This window comes from Chiloscyllium plagiosum, unplaced genomic scaffold (assembly GCF_037043375.1).
Source record: "Chiloscyllium plagiosum isolate Xiang-an unplaced genomic scaffold, Cpla_swu_hap1 HiC_scaffold_33, whole genome shotgun sequence".
Taxonomy (NCBI): domain Eukaryota; kingdom Metazoa; phylum Chordata; class Chondrichthyes; order Orectolobiformes; family Hemiscylliidae; genus Chiloscyllium; species Chiloscyllium plagiosum.
Genome location: NW_028270171.1, coordinates 9,465,038 through 9,486,424, shown reverse-complemented (window position 1 = coordinate 9,486,424; position 21,387 = coordinate 9,465,038). Strand labels below are relative to the sequence as shown.

The following is a 21,387-nucleotide window of genomic DNA, read 5'->3' as shown; positions in this document are numbered from 1 at the left end:
CCTTAAGATGAGATTCCCTCCAGCATGTAAACAGGCCTTTCGGCCCAACCAGTCCACGCCGACTCTCCGATGAGTAACCCACCCAGACCCATTGCCCTCTGACTAATGCACCTAACACTGTGGGCAATTTAGCACGGCCAATTCACCTGACCTGTGGATTGTGGGGGGAAATCAGAGCATCCAGAGGAAACCCACGCAGACACGGGGAGAATGTGCAAACTCCACACAGTCGCCCAAGGCTGAAATCGAACCTATGTCCCTGGTGCTGTGAGGCAGCTGTGCTAACCACTAGGCCACCAGGCCTTGTTATCACATGGCCTGCTATTACACACAACCCATTGTTAGCCAATAACGGTCCCCATTAGAAGCCATTCATTGTCCCAGGCTGATCATTATCCACTCCCTTGTCTGTCCAACTGTTCTCTCTCTTTCGACTCTATCCCCACTCACTGTTTGTTCCTTATCCCTTACACCCACCCTATCTTCTGCATAAAACTTGACATATTCCCAACTGCCATCAGTTCTGAGGAAGGGTCACTGGACCCGAAATGTTAGCTCTGTTTTCTCTCTTCACAAATGCTGTCAGACCCGCTGACTTCCTCCAACAATTTCAGTTTTGGTTTCTGATTTCCAGCATCTGCAGTTATTTCGGTCTTTATTCAGAAATATTTGAAGTTGAAAGGACAAACAAACATTGAAAAAGAAGTGACATCCAGTGAAGGAGATGTCAGTCAGTAGTTTGTTCATTTGACCAGAGCTGGGAGGCACAGCACAGTTACAGTGCCACAGGCCATTCGGCCCATCACACCTGCTCTTCAAAGTAGCACAAAGAGAATCTAACTGGAAATGGAACAGGATTGAAGGGCTGAATGGCCTCTTCCTCACAGCTTCCTCTGACCGATGGACCTTCAATTCCCGGAGGAGTCCACTCTAACCCTGAGAGATTGGGAGCCCTGACTGTAAAACAGCATTTACTCAACATCCGGAATCTTCTAGGAGGTTGAGGAAGGAATCTTCAGCCCTTTGTTCCAAACCGGTCCGCGTTGAAATTTACAGCAGGTTTGGACCAGCATAACAATTTCTAGAAGTTTCCGAACCGGAGACTCTGTCCCTCCCACCAGAACCTCTCCCTCTCCCTTCTCAATTCTCTCCTCCCTCACACTCTCTTCCTCATGCACCCTGTTTCCTTCCTCCATCTTCTTCCCACCCTCACCTCCTCCAACAACCTCCTCCCCCCTTTCCTCTTTCCTCCTCTTCAGCCCTTTCCTTGACCTCCGTTGACCCATCCCCCGCTCCTTCCCACCTGTCCCCTCAGTTCCCCACTTCCTCCCCAACCCCAACCCCCCCACCCACCCCCACAGCCTGGTCTGACCCTTTGGTGAACATGGAGAGCTTACCCCCAGTCTCTGCATCATGGTAGTTGGGATCCAGCCCTTTATCTAAGAGTTTAAGCATCTTATCGACTGAGCCATGTTGAACATACTCGAAAAATTTCTTCAGACTGGCCTGTAAAAGAGAAACATCACATCGGCGTGCATTAAAACAAATCAATCTCCAGCGTAAACCAATGCCCTGAGTTAGGCTGTCAATTTCCACCTGCCCTTAGCTGCAGGGTTGGGGGTGAAAGGATTGGACTGTGACCTTTGACCTAGATGTGATTTCACCCCAGACCCAGGCTGGCTACCTCCTCTGACCCAGTCTACTACTGACTATTTCTCTGCATGGCTAGCATCAATGCCAGGGGTCAGAGTTCACAAATACTCCCTGACATGACAGGATTTGTTGCCCTGGGAGATGTGTCTAATCTCCCCACTCCAACCCCCGATCTCAGCAAAAACTCCATTATGGACATTGGTTCCCTCCCTGTTACACTGGATCAATCCCAAACCAATCCCACTGTCCCACTCCCTCTCTGTTACACTGGATCAATCCCAAACCAATCCCACTGTCCCACTCCCTCTCTGTTACACTGGATCAATCCCAAACCAATCCCACTGTCCCACTCCCTCTCTGTTACACTGGATCAATCCCAAACCAATCCCACTGTCCCACTCCCTCTCTGTTACACTAGATCAATCCCAAACCAATCCCACTGTCCCACTCCCTCTCTGTTACACTGGATCAATCCCAAACCAATCCCACTGTCCCACTCCCTCTCTGTTACACTGGATCAATCCCAAACCAATCCCACTGTCCCACTCCCTCTCTGTTACACTGGATCAATCCCAAACCAATCCCACTGTCCCACTCCCTCCCTCTAGCACTGGAACAATCCCAAATTAATTCCACTGACCCATTCTTTCCCCAAAGCCCCGTGTCAATTCCAAACTAATCCCACAATTCCACTCTTTCCCATAGCCTAGTATCAATCCCAAAAGAATCCCACGATTCCATACTCTCCCCAATCCCTGTATCAATCTCGAACCAGTCTCTCTGATACATCTTTATCCATAGCCCTCCATCTTTAGTTCCTTCCAAACTTTTAACATCTTTTAATGGATTCTGGACTTAAGCGACTTAGAGTGAAAGTAAGAATGTGTGTGTGTGTGTGACAGAGAGAGAGAGAGAGCAAATGAGAGTGAAAGTCAGTGAGTGGGTAAGACTAAATAAGTAAGTGAGTGAAGAGAGATCAGAGACAGACAGAGATCAAAGATAGAGAGCGCAATCAGAGATAGAGAGCGAGAGATCAGAGATAAGAGAAAGATCAGAGATAGAGAGAGATCAGAAAGATAAAGATGGTGCAGAGTGAGAGAGAAAGAGATTAGAGAGATAGACGGAAATAGAGATAGAGAGACTAAAGATAGATCAGAGATGGAGACTGAAAGAGAGATAGACGGAGCAAGAGATAAAGGGATAGAGAGTGAGAGTGAGAGATAGAAAGCATGAGAAACAGAGATAGAGACAGAGAGAGATGTCAGAGAGATGTGCCTACACAGCAAGAGAACTGTGAAAAGAACATTACTTTGTATCAGGATTGACAGATTGATAAGACTTCAAGGAAAATTATTTAAACTCTCTCGGATCAAGCTGACATTTTACGGAAAACAATAATTTTTTCACGTCCTTGGGTGCTGCCGATGAAGGAATGAAAAGAGCAATGCTTCACTGGTCACTATCTGTGGTCACTATCTGTGGTCACTATCTGTGGTCATTATCTGTGGTTATTATCTGTGGTCACTATCTGTGGTCACTATCTGTTGTCACTATCTGTGATCACTATCTGTGGTCACTATCTGTTGTCACTATCTGTTGTCACTATCTGTGGTCACTATCTGTGGTCATTATCTGTTGTCACTATTTGTTGTCACTATCTGTGGTCATTATCTGTTGTCACTATCTGTGGTCACTATCTGTTGTCACTATCTGTGGTCATTATCTGTGGTCACTATCTGTGGTCATTATCTGTGGTCACTATCTGTGATCACAATCTGTTGTCACTATCGGTGGTCACTATCTGTGGTCACTACCTGTGATCACTATCTGTGGTCATTATCTGTTGTCACTAATTGTGGTCAATATCTGTTGTCATTATCTGTTGTCACTATCTGTGGTCACAATCTGTTGTCACTATCTGTGGTCAATATCTGTGGTCACTATCAGTTGTCACTATCTCTGGTCACTATGTGTGATCACAATCTGTTGTCACTATCGGTGGTCACTATCTGTGGTCACTACCTGTGATCACTATCTGTGGTCAATATCTGTTGTCATTATCTGTTGTCACTATCTGTGGTCACAATCTGTTGTCACTATCTGTGGTCAATATCTGTGGTCACTATCAGTTGTCACTATCTCTGGTCACTATCTGTTGTCACTATCTGTGGTCACAATCTGTGGTCACACTCTGTTGTCACTATCTGTGGTCATTATCTGTTGTCACTATCTGTGGTCACTATCTGTGGTCAATATCTGTGATCACTATCTGTGGTCACTATCTGTGATCACTATCTGTTGTCACTATCTGTTGTCACTATCTGTGGTCACTATCTGTTGTCACTACCTGTGGTCATTATCTGTGGTCATTATCTGTTGTCACTACCTGTGGTCATTATCTGTTGTCACTATCTGTGGTCAATATCTGTTGTCATTATCTGTTGTCACTATCTGTGGTCACAATCTGTTGTCACTATCTGTGGTCACTATCTGTTGTCACTATCTGTGGTCACTATCTGTTGTCACTATCAGTGGTCACTATCTGTGGTCATTATCTGTGGTCACTCTCTGTGATCACTATCTGTGGTCATTATCTGCGGTCATTATCTGTGGTCACTATCTATGGTCACTATCTGTTGTCACTATCTGTGGTCATTATCTGTTGTCACTATCTGTGCTCAGTATCTGTGGTCAGTATCTGTGATCACAATCTGTTGTCACTATCTGTTGTCACTATCGGTGGTCAGTATCTGTGGTCAATATCTGTGATCACTATCTGTTGTCACTATCGGTGGTCACTAGCTGTGGTCACTATCTGTTGTCACTAACTGTGGTCACTATCTGTGGTCACTATCGGTGGTCACTATCTGTGGTCACTAACTGTGATCACTATCTGTTGTCACTGTCTGTGATCACTATCTGTGGTCACTATCTGTGGTCATTATCTGTGGTCATTATCTGTTGACACTATCTGTGGTCACAATCTGTTGTCACTATCTGTTGTCATTATCTGTTGTCACTGTCTGTGATCACTATCTGTGATCACTATCTGTTGTCACTATCGGTGGTCAATATCTGTGATCACTATCTGTTGTCACTATCGGTGGTCACTAGCTGTGGTCACTATCTGTTGTCACTAACTGTGGTCACTATCTGTGGTCACTATCTGTGATCATTATGTGTTGTCACTATCGGTGGTCACTATCTGTGGTCACTACCTGTGATCACTATCTGTTGTCACAATCTGTGATCACTATCTGTGGTCACTATCTGTGGTCACTATCTGTTGTCATTATCTGTTGCCACTATCTGTGGTCACAATCTGTTGTCACTATCTGTGGTCATTATCTGTTGTCACTATCTGTGGTCACTATCTGTGGTCACTATCTGTGGTCACTATCTGTTGTCATTATCTGTTGTCACTATCTGTGGTCACAATCTGTTGTCACTATCTGTGGTCACTATCTGTTGTCACTATCTGTTGTCACTATCTGTGGTCACTATCTGTGGGCATTATCTGTTGTCACTATCTGTGGTCACAATCTGTTGTCACTATCTGTTGTCACTATCTGTGGTCAATATCTGTTGTCACTATCTGTTGTCACTATCTGTGGTCACTATATGTGGTCACTATCTGTAGTCACTATCAGTTGTCACTATCTGTGGTCACTATCTGTAGTCACTATCTGTGGTCACTATCTGTGGTCACTATCTGTGGTCATTATCTGTGATCATTATCTATTGTCACTATTTGTCGTCACAATCTGTTGTCACTATCTGTGGTCACTATCTGTGGTCATTATCTGTTGTCACTATCTGTGGTCACTATCTGTACTCACTATCTGTTGTCACTATCTGTGATCACTATCTGTTGTCACTATCTGTTGCCACTATCTGTGGTCACTACCTGTGGTCATTATCTGCGGTCACTATCTGTGGTCATGATCTGTGGTCTCTATCTGTGGTCATTATCTGTGGTCACTATCTCTGGTCACTATTTGTTGTCACTATCTGTGGTCACTATCTGTTGTAACTATCTGTTGTCACTATCTGTGGTCACTATCTGTGGTCATTATCTGTTGTCACTATCTGTGGTCACTATCTGTGGACATCATCTGTGGTCACTATCTGTTGTCACTACCTGTGGTCATTATCTGTGGTCTCTATCTGTTGTCACTATCTGTGGTCATTATCTGTGGTCACTATCTGTTGTCACTATCTGTTGTCACTATCTGTGGTCACTATCTGTGGTCATTAACTGTTGTCACTATCTGTGATCACTATCTGTGGTCAATATCTGTGGTCACTATCTGTTGTCACTATCTGTGCTCACTATCTGTGGTCACGATCTGTGATCATTATCTGTGGTCACTATCTGTTGTCACTATCTGTGGTCATTATCTGTGATCACTATCTGTGGTCATTATCTGTGGTCACTATCTGTGGTCACTATCTGTGGTCATTATCTGTTGTCACTATCTGTGGTCACTATCTGTTGTCACTATCTGTTCTCACTATCTGTGGTCACTATCTGTGGTCATTATCTGTGGTCACTATCTGTTGTCACTATCTGTTGTCACTATCTGTGGTCATTATCTGTTGTCACTATCTGTGGTCACTATCTGTTGTCACTATCTGTTGTCACTATCTGTGGTCACTATCTGTTGTCACTATCAGTGGTCACTATCTGTGGTCATTATCTATGGTCACTCTCTGTGATCATTATCTATTGTCACTATCTGTTGTCACTTTCTGTTGTCACTATCTGTGGTCATTATCTACGGTCACTATCTGTGGTCACTATCTGTGGTCACTATCTGTGGTCAATATCTGTGGTCACTATCTGTTGTCACTATCTGTGCTCACTATCTGTGGTCACTATCTGTGGTCATTATCTGTGGTCACTATCTGTGGTCATTATCTGTTGTCACTATCTGTGGTCACTATCTGTAGTCACTATCTGTTGTCACTATCTGTGGTCACTATCTGTTGTCACTATCTGTGGTCACTGTCTGTGGTCATTATCTGTGATCATTATCTGTTGTCACTATCTGTGGTCACTATCTGTGGTCACTATCTGTGGTCTCTATCTGTTGTCACTATCTGTGGTCATTATCTGTGGTCACTATCTGTTGTCACTATCTGTGGTCATTAACTGTTGTCACTATCTGTGGTCACTATCTGTGGTCACTATCTGTGTTCAATATCTGTGGTCACTATCTGTTGTCACTATCTGTGCTCACTATCTGTGGTCACGATCTGTGATCATTATCTGTGGTCACTATCTGTTGTCACTATCTGTGGTCATTATCTGTTGTCACTTTCTGTTGTCACTACCTGTGGTCATTATCTGCGGTCACTATCTGTGGTCACTATCTGTGGTCATTATCTGTGGTCATTATCTGTGGTCACTATCTGTTGTCACTATCTGTTGTCACTATCTGTGGTCATTATCTGTTGTCACTATCTGTGGTCATTATCTGTGGTCATTATCTGTGGTCACTATCTGTGGTCACTATCTGTGGTCATTATCTGTGGTCACTATCTGTTGTCACTATCTGTTGTCACTATCTGTGGTCATTATCTGTTGTCACTATCTGTGGTCACTATCTGTTGTCACTATCTGTGGTCATTATCTGTGGTCATTATCTGTGGTCACTATCTGTTGCCACTATCTGTGGTCACTACCTGTGGTCATTATCTGCGGTCACTATCTGTGGTCACTATCTGTGGTCACTATCTGTGGTCATTATCTGTGGTCATTATCTGTGGTCACTATCTGTTGTCATTATCTGTTGTCACTATCTGTGGTCATTATCTGTTGTCACTATCTGTGGTCATTATCTGTGGTCATTATCTGTGGTCACTATCTGTGGTCACTATCTGTTGTCACTATCTGTGGTCATTATCTGTGGTCACTATCTGTTGTCACGATCTGATGTCACTATCTGTTGTCACTATCTGTGGTCACTATCTGTGGTCATTATCTGTTGTCACTATCTGTGGTCACAATCTGTGGTCATTATCTGTGGTCACTATCTGTTGTCATTATCTGTGGTCACTATCTGTGGTCATTGTCTGTGGTCATTATCTGTGGTCACTATCTGTGGTCGCTATCTGTTGTCAGTATCTGTGGTCACTATCTGTGGTCATTGTCTGTGGTCATTATCTGTGGTCACTATCTGTTGTCACTATCTGTGATCACTATCTGTGGTCACTATCTGTGTTCAATATCTGTGGTCACTATCTGTTGTCACTATCTGTGCTCACTATCTGTGGTCACGATCTGTGATCATTATCTGTGGTCACTATCTGTTGTCACTATCTGTGGTCATTATCTGTTGCCACTTTCTGTTGTCACTATCTGTGGTCATTATCTGCGGTCACTATCTGTGGTCACTATCTGTGGTCATTATCTGTGGTCATTATCTGTGGTCACTATCTGTTGTCACTATCTGTTGTCACTATCTGTGGTCATTATCTGTTGTCACTATCTGTGGTCATTATCTGTGGTCATTATCTGTGGTCACTATCTGTGGTCACTATCTGGTGTCACTATCTGTGGTCATTATCTGTGGTCACTATCTGTTGTCACTATCTGTTGTCACTATCTGTGGTCATTATCTGTTGTCACTATCTGTGGTCACTATCTGTTGTCACTATCTGTGGTCATTATCTGTGGTCATTATCTGTGGTCACTATCTGTTGTCACTATCTGTTGCCACTATCTGTGGTCACTACCTGTGGTCATTATCTGCGGTCACTATCTGTGGTCACTATCTGTGGTCATTATCTGTGGTCATTATCTGTGGTCACTATCTGTTGTCACTATCTGTTGTCACTATCTGTGGTCATTATCTGTTGTCACTATCTGTGGTCATTATCTGTGGTCATTATCTGTGGTCACTATCTGTGGTCACTATCTGTTGTCACTATCTGTGGTCATTATCTGTGGTCACTATCTGTTGTCACTATCTGATGTCACTATCTGTGGTCACTATCTGTGGTCACTATCTGTGGTCATTATCTGTTGTCACTATCTGTGGTCACAATCTGTGGTCATTATCTGTGGTCACTATCTGTTGTCACTATCTGTGGTCATTATCTGTGGTCACTATCTGTTGTCACTATCTGTGGTCATTATCTGTGGTCATTATCTGTTGTCACTATCTGTGGTTGCTATCTGTTGTCACTATCTGTGGTCACTATCTGTGGTCATTATCTGTTGTCACTATCTGTTGTCATTATCTGTGGTCACTATCTGTGGTCATTGTCTGTGGTCATTATCTGTGGTCACTATCTGTGGTCGCTATCTGTTGTCACTATCTGTGGTCACTATCTCTGGGCACTGTCTGTGGTCATTATCTGTGGCCACTATCTGTTGTCACTATCTGTGGTCACAATCTGTGGTCATTAACTGTGGTCACTATCTGTGGTCATTATCTGTGTTCAATATCTGTGGTCACTATCTGTTGTCACTATCTGTGCTCACTATCTGTGGTCACGATCTGTGATCATTATCTGTGGTCACTATCTGTTGTCACTATCTGTGGTCATTATCTGTTGTCACTTTCTGTTGTCACTACCTGTGGTCATTATCTGCGGTCACTATCTGTGGTCACTATCTGTGGTCATTATCTGTGGTCATTATCTGTTGTCACTATCTGTTGTCATTATCTGTGGTCACTATCTGTGGTCATTGTCTGTGGTCATTATCTGTGGTCACTATCTGTGGTCGCTATCTGTTGTCACTATCTGTGGTCACTATCTCTGGGCACTGTCTGTGGTCATTATCTGTGGCCACTATCTGTTGTCACTATCTGTGGTCACAATCTGTGGTCATTATCTGTGGTCACTATCTGTGGTCATTATCTCTGTTCAATATCTGTGGTCACTATCTGTTGTCACTATCTGTGCTCACTATCTGTGGTCACGATCTGTGATCATTATCTGTGGTCACTATCTGTTGTCACTATCTGTGGTCATTATCTGTTGTCACTTTCTGTTGTCACTACCTGTGGTCATTATCTGTGGTCACTATCTGTGGTCATTATCTGTGGTCATTATCTGTGGTCACTATCTGTTGTCACTATCTGTTGTCACTATCTGTGGTCATTATCTGTGGTCACTATCTGTGGTCATTATCTGTGGTCATTATCTGTGGTCACTATCTGTTGTCACTATCTGTTGTCACTATCTGTGGTCATTATCTGTTGTCACTATCTGTGGTCATTATCTGTGGCCATTATCTGTGGTCACTATCTGTGGTCACTATCTGTTGTCACTATCTGTGGTCATTATCTGTGGTCACTATCTGTTGTCACTATCTGTGGTCATTATCTGTTGTCACTATCTGTGGTCACTATCTGTTGTCACTATCTGTGGTCATTATCTGTGGTCATTATCTGTGGTTACTATCTGTTGTCACTATCTGTTGCCACTATCTGTGGTCACTACCTGTGGTCATTATCTGCGGTCACTATCTGCGGTCACTATCTGTGGTCATTATCTGTGGTCACTATCTGTTGTCACTATCTGTTGTCACTATCTGTGGTCATTATCTGTTGTCACTATCTGTGGTCATTATCTGTGGCCATTATCTGTGGTCACTATCTGTGGTCACTATCTGTTGTCACTATCTGTGGTCATTATCTGTGGTCACTATCTGTTGTCACTATCTGTGGTCATTATCTGTTGTCACTATCTGTGGTCACTATCTGTTGTCACTATCTGTGGTCATTATCTGTGGTCATTATCTGTGGTTACTATCTGTTGTCACTTTCTGTTGTCACTACCTGTGGTCATTATCTGTTGTCACTATCTGTGGTCACTATCTGTTGTCACTATCTGTGGTCATTATCTGTTGTCACTATCTGTGGTCACTATCTGTTGTCACTATCTGTGGTCATTATCTGTGGTCATTATCTGTGGTCACTATCTGTTGTCACTTTCTGTTGTCACTACCTGTGGTCATTATCTGTGGTCACTATCTGTGGTCATTATCTGTGGTCATTATCTGTGGTCACTATCTGTTGTCACTATCTGTTGTCACTATCTGTGGTCATTATCTGTTGTCACTATCTGTGGTCATTATCTGTGGCCATTATCTGTGGTCACTATCTGTGGTCACTATCTGTTGTCACTATCTGTGGTCATTATCTGTGGTCACTATCTGTTGTCACTATCTGTGGTCATTATCTGTTGTCACTATCTGTGGTCACTATCTGTTGTCACTATCTGTGGTCATTATCTGTGGTCATTATCTGTGGTTACTATCTGTTGTCACTATCTGTTGCCACTATCTGTGGTCACTACCTGTGGTCATTATCTGCGGTCACTATCTGCGGTCACTATCTGTGGTCACTATCTGTGGTCATTTTCTGTGGTCATTATCTGTGGTCACTATCTGTGGTCATTATCTGTTGTCACTATCTGTGGTCATTATCTGTGGTCATTATCTGTGGTCACTATCTGTGGTCACTATCTGTTGTCACTATCTGTGGTCATTATCTGTGGTCACTATCTGTTGTCACTATCTGATGTCACTATCTGTGGTCACTATCTGTGGTCACTATCTGTGGTCATTATCTGTTGTCACTATCTGTGGTCACAATCTGTGGTCATTATCTGTGGTCACTATCTGTTGTCACTATCTGTGGTCATTATCTGTGGTCACTATCTGTTGTCACTATCTGTGGTTGCTATCTGTTGTCACTATCTGTGGTCACTATCTGTGGTCATTATCTGTTGTCACTATCTGTGGTCATTAACTGTGGTCACTATCTGTTGTCACTATCTGATGTCACTATCTGTGGTCATTATCTGTGGTCACTATCTGTGGTCATTAACTGTGGTCACTATCTGTTGTCACTATCTGTTGTCACTATCTGATGTCACTATCTGTGGTCATTATCTGTGGTCACTATCTGTTGTCACTATCTGTTGTCAATATCTGTGGTCACTATCTGTGGTCATTATCTGTTGTCACTATCTGTGGTCACAATCTGTGGTCATTATCTGTGGTCATTATCTGTTGTCACTATCTGTGGTCATTATCTGTGGTCATTATCTGTTGTCACTATCTGTGGTCATTATCTGTGGTCACTATCTGTTGTCACTATCTGTGGTTGCTATCTGTTGTCACTCTCTGTGGTCACTATCTGTGGTCATTATCTGTTGTCACTATCTGTTGTCATTATCTGTGGTCACTATCTGTGGTCATTGTCTGTGGTCATTATCTGTGGTCATTATCTGTGGTCACTATCTGTTGTCACTATCTGTTGCCACTATCTGTGGTCACTACCTGTGGTCATTATCTGTGGTCACTATCTGTGGTCATTGTCTGTGGTCATTATCTGTGGTCATTATCTGTGGTCACTATCTGTTGTCACTATCTGTTGCCACTATCTGTGGTCACTACCTGTGGTCATTATCTGTTGCCACTATCTGTGGTCACTACCTGTGGTCATTATCTGTGGTCACTATCTGTTGTCACTATCTGTGGTCATTATCTGTTGTCACTATCTGTTGTCACTATCTGTTGTCACTATCTGTGGTCAGCCAAGAAATGGCCTCTTCTGGGCAATGTACCCAGAAACCTGAGTATTCGTAGCCCTTTGACCTCTAATCCTTGTTCTCTGTATTGATAGGAAGATTTTACTTTAACCTTGCTGTGACATTTGGTATGTAGCTTGGAAGGATTATAATGACCTTCAAAATCACAGCAAGTTCACCAAAGCATTACTAGGACTGAAAGGGTCATTAGGAAGAGGGAACAAGGGATACACATGGCTCCAATGGAGTTGGCTCAAGAATTGTGAAAGAAACCCATCTGTATAGCACCTAGGACAACTCCAAATGCATCACAGTCAATGAACTATCTTTAAAGTAGAGCCATGTCTATAATTTGGGGACATGTGGCAGCCACTTTATGCACAATAAGCTCCCACAGGTAACCATCTGACAATGACTGAATCATCTATTCTGGACTTTTGATTGAGGGATCAAATCATCAGTCAGGATAACTCCCCTGCTCTTGTGTTGGGAAAACAAAAGGGCAAGAGATTCTTCATGTCCAGCTGCAAGGGTAAACAAGGCCTTGGATTGAGGTCTTGCCCAGAGCACAGCATATCCAACCCTGTCGCTCTCCCTCAACGCTGCACTGGAGCATCAGCCTTTGTGCTTTCACAGGACGTCACGAAGGGTGACAGGTCCCAAAACATTAACTCTGCTTCTCTCTGCACAGATGCTGCCTGACCTGCTGAGTTTTGATTAGAATAGATTCCCTACAGTGTGGAGACAGGCCCTTTGGCCCAACAAGTCCACACTGACCCTCCAAAGAGCAACCCACCTAGACCCATTCCCCTCTGACTAATGTACCTAACACTACGGGCAATTTAGCATGGGCAATTCACCTGACCTGCACATCTTTGGACTGTGGGAGGAAACCAGACCATTCTGAGGAAATCCACACAGACACAGGGAGAACATGCACACTCCACACAGACAATTGCCCGAGGCGGGAATTGAACCCAGGCCCCTGGCGCTGTGAGGCAGCAGTGCTAACCACTGAGCCACTGTGCCACTCATTGCTGAGCTTTGTGAGCCTGTTTGCTCGCTGCATTTGCTTGGTTTGTCTTGGGTATGGACTCAGGGGATAATAATCAAACAGCAGCAATAAGTGAAAGCCAGGGCTAAAGCAAGGAGCAGACCGCTGAAAGCATTGCAAATAAAACATTCCACTCAGATCAAAACCTGCTGCACCACCGCAGAGCTCGCAGACGTGAAAGATGCAACTGATCGAAATGGGTCCATGTTGAGAAGCATTATGTGCCTGAGTGATTATCTCTGGAATGACCCCTCCAGTTCCCAGCTCAGTGCCATTGTAGCAAATTAAGCAGACCTTGGTGTGCAGTTTCCCCAGCTGCTTTTCATCCAGGTTTGTCTGTTTATAAACCCTCGTTTTGTAACGAAACTGTGGAAGAGAAGGAAAAGACGGTGTCAGCATCTTGGATTCACTGCTCCTGACGTCTCCTGTGATTAACTTATATCTCAGATTACATATCACCACTCACCCCTCTAACTGGGTGATTCCCACATTAGCTCACTCACCGTTTGGCACTGAAACACATGGTGTGGTGGTGCCAGTGTTGGTCTGGGTTGGACAAAGTCCGAAGTCACACGACGCCAGGTTTATAGCCCGAGAGGTTTATTTATAATCACAGGCTTTCAGAGCGCTGCTCCTTTGTCAGGTGAGATGACAAAGTCACTCTGAAAGCTTGTGATTCCAAATAAACCTGTCAAGCTTTAACCTGATGTCGTGTGACTTCGGACCTTGAAATACAGGCTAAGATGAACTCCCCCACGCTGCTCACCATGCTGTACGAATGGTTCGGATCCACTGGGATCTACAGGGACCTGCTCAATCTGGTGTGATTGGGGAAAACCACCTGGCGACCTTGCGAGTTCTTGTAATAACCAAGCTGCAGATTATTCTGTTAAAGCAACCAGGTATGTGTTACATCGCTCTGATAGACATTGTTGTGAGGGAGAACTTGATGTTAGATTATATTAACCCAAAGCCATCTCCCTGATTGAGTGCAGTGCTCCAGGCACCCCTCAGCATTAAACCGTCCAGACATCTCCACCCTTAGACAATAAGAAGCATCAGAGCATCTAAGGGTTGATCGTTTCAGATTCTCATAAAGTAACATGCTGTCGCTTTCAAACACTTGCCTTTCCCATCGCCCCTCAGGCTAAGAGCAAGCGGACAGGGTGAGAAGACATATCTACTGTTTCATGGCCTCTAGGAATTGCCTTACTTTTCCAGGATATCCGACATGCTTCCTCCTCAAGGTAGGGCTTAAACTCTGGATGCTGAAAACTTCAATGACAGCAATCCAAAAGTGGACCCAAGGGAATTTTAAAAAGTACCTGAATCCTGCTGAAGGCCCAAGATGGCCACATCGAAAGTCCTTGGTGGTTGTTCATCAGAAGCGCATTCATTCCCTTGTGGGTTTCTGTTGGCTCCAGGCTAAGAATGAGTTTTCTTCAGCTGACTCAAAACACTAGGTCTTTCAGACCCCATACCCTCAGAGCAAGCTCTCCTCTCGGTTGACATCAGATCCCTCCTTTTTAGGTGCCATCACGGAGCCTCCTTTCAGACTCAACGCCTTCATATCGAGGCTTTTCCTCCAGGAGACCAACTCCGCCATAACACGCCCCCGGCACTGTCAGATCCACCCCTTCTTTATAACACTCTGTGCACCCTTCCAGCTCCTGCTTTCTCATGAGTGGCCTTCGATTCCCCTAACCCCAGGACGCTCATGACCGTAGACAGTTTTCTAACCAATCCGTTCAAAAGTGTTATGACACACCTCAGGAGTAGGTGGGATTTAATACCACACGACCAGAAGCAATAGGAACAGGAGGAGGCCATTCAGTCCCTTCAGCCTGGTCCACCATTCAATAGGATCATGGCTGATCCAACATTCCTCACATCCACCTTCCTACCCTTTCCCTGTAACTCGTGCTTCCCCAACTGATCGAGAATCTGTCTCCCTCAGCCTTAAATATACACAGGGACTCTGCCCTCACAGCTCCCTGAGGCAAGGAGTTCCAAAGACCGACAACCCTCTGAGAGATGAAATTTCTCCTCATCTCAGTCTTAAATAGGAGCCTCTTTATTCTGAGGCTGTGCCCTGTGGTCCTAGAGTCTCCCAAGAGGGGAAACATCATCTCAGCATTGACCCTGCCAAACCCCTGAAGAATCTGATACGTTTCCATCAGATCACCTCTCATTCTTTTAACCTCCAGAGAGTGGATTTGCAGGGAAGACAATCCCTCCACGTCAGGGATCAGCCTCGTGAACTTTCTCTGAACCGCCTCCAACGAAATAATCTCTCTTCTTAAATAAGGGAACCAGAACTCTTCATGTTGACGCATTGGTTACAAAGGCCCAACAATGTCTTTTCTTCCTCAGGCAGCTGAGAAACTTTGACATGACAGCGAATACCCTTGCCAACTTTTATAGGTGCGCCATCGAGAGCATTCTGTCTGGATGTATCACTACCTGGTATGACAATTGTACCATTCAAGATCAGAGATGGAGCACCCAACTAGCACACAGCAAGCTCCCACAGATAGCGAGTTATAGAGAGATAGTTCCAGAAAGTGGTGAACTCGGTCCGGACAATCACAAAGGCCAACCTCCCATCTACAGAATCCATCTACCAGGCCCGCTGTCAAGGAAAGGCCACCAGCATTCTCAAAGGTCCATCCCCCCCTGGCAATGTTTTTCTACAACCCCTACCATCGGGGAGAAGGTACAGAAGCCTGAACACACGCACCAGCCGGTTTCAGAACAGTTTCTACCCTACCATTGTCAGAATACTGAAAGGACTCACAAACTCTTAGCATTCGTCTGTCCCTGTGTTTTTGTTTTCGCCGCTGATTACCTATTATTTACTATCTCTGCTATTTAACTCTGTGATCCGTCTGTATTGCTCACAAGACAAAGCTTTTCACTGTGCCTCGGTACACGTGACAATAAATTCAATTCAATTCAATTCAATTCAATTCAGAACAGCTCTCAGTGCTCCAGACTTGAACTCAGGTTCAAAACCAGAAATTGCTGGAGAAACTCAGCAGGTCTGGCAGCATCTGTGGAGAGAGAGAAAGCAGAATCAATGTTTCGGGCCTTCAGAAGACGATCGTTCTTAAGACGGGTCACCGGACCCAAAATGTTAACTCTGCTTTCTCTCTCTCCACAGATGCTGCCGGACCTGCTGAGTTTCTCCAGCAATTTCAGTTTTTGTTTCTGATTTTCAGCATCCGCAGTGCTTTCAGTTTTTGAATTCAGGTCTCCTGGCTCAGAGATGAGGACACTACCACTGCACCATAAGATCCCTTGACTGACACTTACAGTCATGGCAATAATTGCAGAATACTTGATATTAACAAATAAACCAATGTACCAATTTATTCAGTGGGAGCAGGATACTACAGATATTGCTGTAGATATTGCTCTGGGGAAGCTTAATTAGCTAGACAATTCTTATGTGAAGCAAGCTTTTGTTTTCTTCCATAAAGATAAAATGATAAATTGACCTTTCAGTGGATGTTATTTTCCCTGAACCAAAATTAGGATCTATTGGGAACACCACAGACAAGAGAGAGAAATACAACACCACAAGCTTTTCCAAACTGAAGCACTGATTCGACCATTAGTTGACAGGGAGCCAGTGTGAATAAATGTGGAGAGAGAGAGATGATTGAATAATTAGGGAACACTTGAGTGGGCTTTGCAACTCCACAGACTTGAAGGAAGAAGCTCATTTTTCAGCTTTTAATCTGCAAGGTTTGCACTTTTGTAGAAAGTTGAGAGTTTGTTTTTCCACTGCAGAGTCTTGAGATCCTACATTACCGTTCCCAGATCCAGAAGGAGTTGCTGTCTCTTAGAGAACAGACTAATCTGAGGCCCCGTCCACACTCTTAGGTGGTCTATATGAAAGAAATCCACAGTCAGAATTCTTGAAGAAAACCAGGATCTAACAACTGGTATCTTTATCTATAGTCATCCCTCAACCAATGTCACTGAGGAGGACTACCCGGTCATTATCACCTTGGGGTTTGTGGGAGTTCTCTCTCTCTCTCTCTCTGTGCATACTGGCAGCTGCACTTCTTAAAGAACAATGGAGTGCTTTGAAAGTACTCCATTGGCTGTAGACTGCGTTGAGACAGTCTGAAACAGAGAAAGATGTTGTAACAGAGAGAGGTTTGCATTCATACTGCACCCTCTCACAATCACAGGACTCCTCAGTGAGCTTCCTGAAAAATGGAATATTTTCAGAAATGTGGCCCACTGTTGGAACACGAGAAACCTGCAAGTCAGCTCCCATGAATATCAACGTGGCGATGACCAGATCTACCTTGGATGTTGTTGAAGGGTAAGTATTGGCCAGGGAGAGCTCCTCCACAAAACATCGCCTTTGACACTGACCTGAAAGAGCAGGCGTTTCATTGTGGGCTTGCTACCCTCCAGAGACAGCACCCCCGGCCACAGTGCGGCACTCCTTCAGCTCTGTGTTATAGCACTGCAAGACTAAGTCTACTTTCTCTGTACCTCTTGGCATTAAGATGCTTGCAAGCAGAAGTCGCAAGTTTAGCAATAAACCTGTACCTCCATGCTAGCTTAACCCCCCTCCCCCCACCGCCAACGCTACTATCTGGGCCCTGCTTGGCCACTCTCACCTCCAGATAAGGCACTCCCTTCTCGAAGGATTGTGGATATTCTCGGAGCAGCTTCTCCTCATTCAGGAACTTAGCATCGCGTCCATTCGTTGCAGGTTGAAACAAGCCATAATTTAGTACGTCTTTCAAGCTCTCGTTTAATGTACACAGCACCTGTTGCTTGGCAACCCAAATCGAAGCATCAGGGTTAAATCGAAGGCATTTCTGTTGAAAGAGAATGGGGGAGAAAAAGTTGGATTCTAAGGCTAAGAAAAATTACCCCCTCCTGAGGAGAAAATAAAATCATTCTTTGTGGAAATATGAAAACATGATTTAATTTAAAAACAAAGGTTCGTTTCAAAATGGCTGCCTCAGGGATATAGTGTGGGGGAGGGGAGAGGAATCTCAGAATTGTTGCAAGGAAGCCATTCAGCCCATCTTTTCTTGGTAGCTCTCCAATCCAGCAATGGGCCTTCGGGCAGGACTTACAGGGTCCTGGGGTATTGTTGCCAAACAAAGAGACCTGGGGGTGCAGGTAGATAGTTCCTTGCAAGTGGCTTCACAGATAGACAAGGTAGTGAAGAAGGAGTTTCACATGCTTGCTTACATTGTTCAGATCATTGAGTACAGGAGTTGGGAGGTCATGTTTCGGCTGTTGAAGACATCCAAAAGCCGCTTTTGGAATACTGCATTCAATTCCGGTCTCCCTGGAAGGATGTTATTAAACTGGAAAGGGTACAGAGACGATTTACAAGGAAATTGCCGGGACTGGAGGGTTTGAGCTATAGGAAGACCCTGAATAAGCTGGGGCTGTTTTCTCTGGAGCATCAGAGGCTGAGGGGTGACGTTATAAGAGGTTTATAAAATCATGAGGGGCATGGATACGGTGAATAGCGAAGGTCTTTTTCCCAAGGTAGGGAGTCCAAAACTAGAGGCCATAGGTTTACAATGAATGAGGAAAGATTTCATAGGGACCTGAAGGGCAACGTTTTCATGCAGAGGGTGGTGCGTGTATGGAACCAGCTGTCCGAGGAAGTGATTGAGGTGGATACAATTACAACGTATAAAAGACATTCGGACAGGTATATGGATAGGAAAGGTTTACAGAGATATGGGCCAAATGCAAGCCAATGGAACTAGTTCAGCTTCGGAAATCAGGTCAGCATGGACAAGGTGGGCCAAAGGGTCTGTTTCCATGCTGTAGGACTCTAGTGCCATTCCTCTGCTGCCTCCCCGTAATCCGATATATCCTTCCTCTTCAGATAGCAATACCTCGATTGAACCTGCCTCTACCACATTCCCGGGCAGTGCATTCCATACCTTACATCACTCCCAGTCTGAAAGAATCTCCCCTCATGCCTTCGTCGCCCCTTTTGGCAATTAGTTTAAATCCTTGCTCGCTTGTCCCCGACGTGGGGCCAGTTTCACCCTTATCCACTCTATCGAGACCCACCACCTTTTGAGCTCCTCGCTCTCTCCTCGCCTCTCTGCCTTCTCTCCTCTGACACAAACAATCCCAGCTTTTCCAATCTATCCATATTTGGCCTGCTCCTCACCTGTGGACCGATTCCTGAGAAGCTGATCTGGATTCCTTCCAAACCTTCATCTCTTCCTGAAAGTGTGTGAACCTCCAACTAAGGCTAAACCAATGTTTCATATGTTTACTATTACCTCCTGCTGTTGTACTCCAACCATCCATTGGACCCTACATGCTGTATGCTTTCCAAACTCCTCTTGGAATCTGTCCTAGCACCTAAAATGAACTTTGCAGCGTTAAGTGTTAAAGCCTTCATAGTCATTACACAGAGGTGGTGGTTTAACCAGAGGGTCACCAGCTGAAGGGAGAGGAGAGTCCCTCAGGGTACCCTGAGATAGTGCAGGGATTGTACCCACAGCTTTGGCATCAATCTGCCTCACAAATAACCCATCCAGTCAACCAAGCTCTACCTCAGCTCCCTCTCTGCATCTCTCCCACTCTCTGCGTCTCTCCCTCTCTCTGCATCTCTCTACGCACTACACAAAACCATGCTGTAGAAGATCGCTATAGAAAATTATGCAATTGAAGATCGCTATCCAAAATCACAGTATAGAAGATCACTATAGAAAATCACAGTATAGAAGATCACTATAGAAAATCGCACTGTAGAAGATCGCTATTAAAAATCGTGCTGTAGAAGATCAGTATAGAAAATCACACTGCAGAAGATCACTCACGGGAAATCACGCTGCAGAAGATTGCTATAGAAAATCGCACTGTAGACGATCACCATAGAAAATCACACTGTCAAAGATCACTATACAAAATTATGCTGTAGGAGATCACTACATAAAATCACGCTGGAGAAGATCACTATTGAAAACCGCGCTGTAGAAGATCATGATAGAAAGTCACACTGTAGTAAATCACTATAGAACATGCCACTGTAGAAGATCACTATCAAATATCACACTGTAGAAGATCACTACAGAAAATCATGCTGTGGAAGATCATTATAGAAAATCATGCTGTCGAAGACCAATAATGGGAAATCGCGCTGTAGAAGATCACTAGAGAAAATCACGCTGTCAAAGATCAATAGAAGATCACGATACAAAATCACGCTTTAGTGGATTATTATATAAAATCGTGCTGTGGAAGATTAATAATGGGAAATCGCGCTGTAGAACAATACTATAGAAAATTGCGCTGTAAATCGTTATAGAAAATCGCGCTGTAGAAGATGAATATATAAAACGACACCGCAAAAGATTGCAATAGAAAATCACACTGTAAAAGATCATTAGGAGAAAGTGAGGACTGCAGATGCTGGAGATCAGAGCTGAAAAATGTGTTGCTGGAAAAGCGCAGCAGGTCAGGCAGCATCCAGGGAACAGGAGAATCGACGTTTCGGGCATGAGCCATTCTTCAGGAATGCCCTTCCTGAAGAAGGGCTTATGCCCGAAACGTCGATGCTCCTGCTCCTTGGATGCTGCCTGACCTGCTGCGCTTTTCCAGCAACACATTTTTCAGCTGTAAAAGATCATTGTAGAGAATCGCGCTGTAGAAGATCGTTAGAGAAAATCATGCTGTAGAAGATCACTGTGGAAAATCGCGCTGTAAGTGGTCAGTACAGACAATCACTCTGTTGAAGATCGTTATAGAAAATCGCGCGGTACAAGATCACGATAGAAAAATCACACTGTAGAAGATTGCTATAGAAATTCACGCTATAAAAGATCACTATAGGAAATCATGCCATAGAGGATCACTGTAGTAAATCACGTTGTAGAAGATCACTATAGAAAATTGTGCTGTAGAAGTTCACGATGGGAACATCGTGCTGTAAATGATTAGTACAGACAATTGCTCTGTAGAAGATCACTATAGAAAAATCTGCGCTGCCGAAGATCACTATAGAAAACCATGCTGTAAAAGATCACTTTAGAAAATAGTGCTGTAGTCAATCACTTCAGAAAATCGTGCTGTAGAAGATCACTATAGAAAATTGCATTGTGGATCATTAT

General features: G+C 44.1%; 1 protein-coding gene across 3 annotated transcripts in view; it reads right to left on the bottom strand.

The window, feature by feature from the left end:
* shank1 (SH3 and multiple ankyrin repeat domains 1) overlaps positions 1-21,387 on the bottom strand; it is a 534,917-nt gene that overhangs the window by 328,310 nt on the left and 185,220 nt on the right. For all 3 annotated transcript variants that reach the window (XM_087978262.1, XM_087978261.1, XM_087978264.1), the window contains 3 exons: positions 17,905-18,108; positions 13,556-13,627; positions 1,398-1,506 (listed from right to left, as the gene is read on the bottom strand). In XM_087978262.1, the coding sequence (XP_087834388.1) occupies positions 1,398-1,506; positions 13,556-13,627; positions 17,905-18,108 (385 nt within the window). The remainder of the gene's footprint in view (positions 1-1,397; positions 1,507-13,555; positions 13,628-17,904; positions 18,109-21,387) is intronic.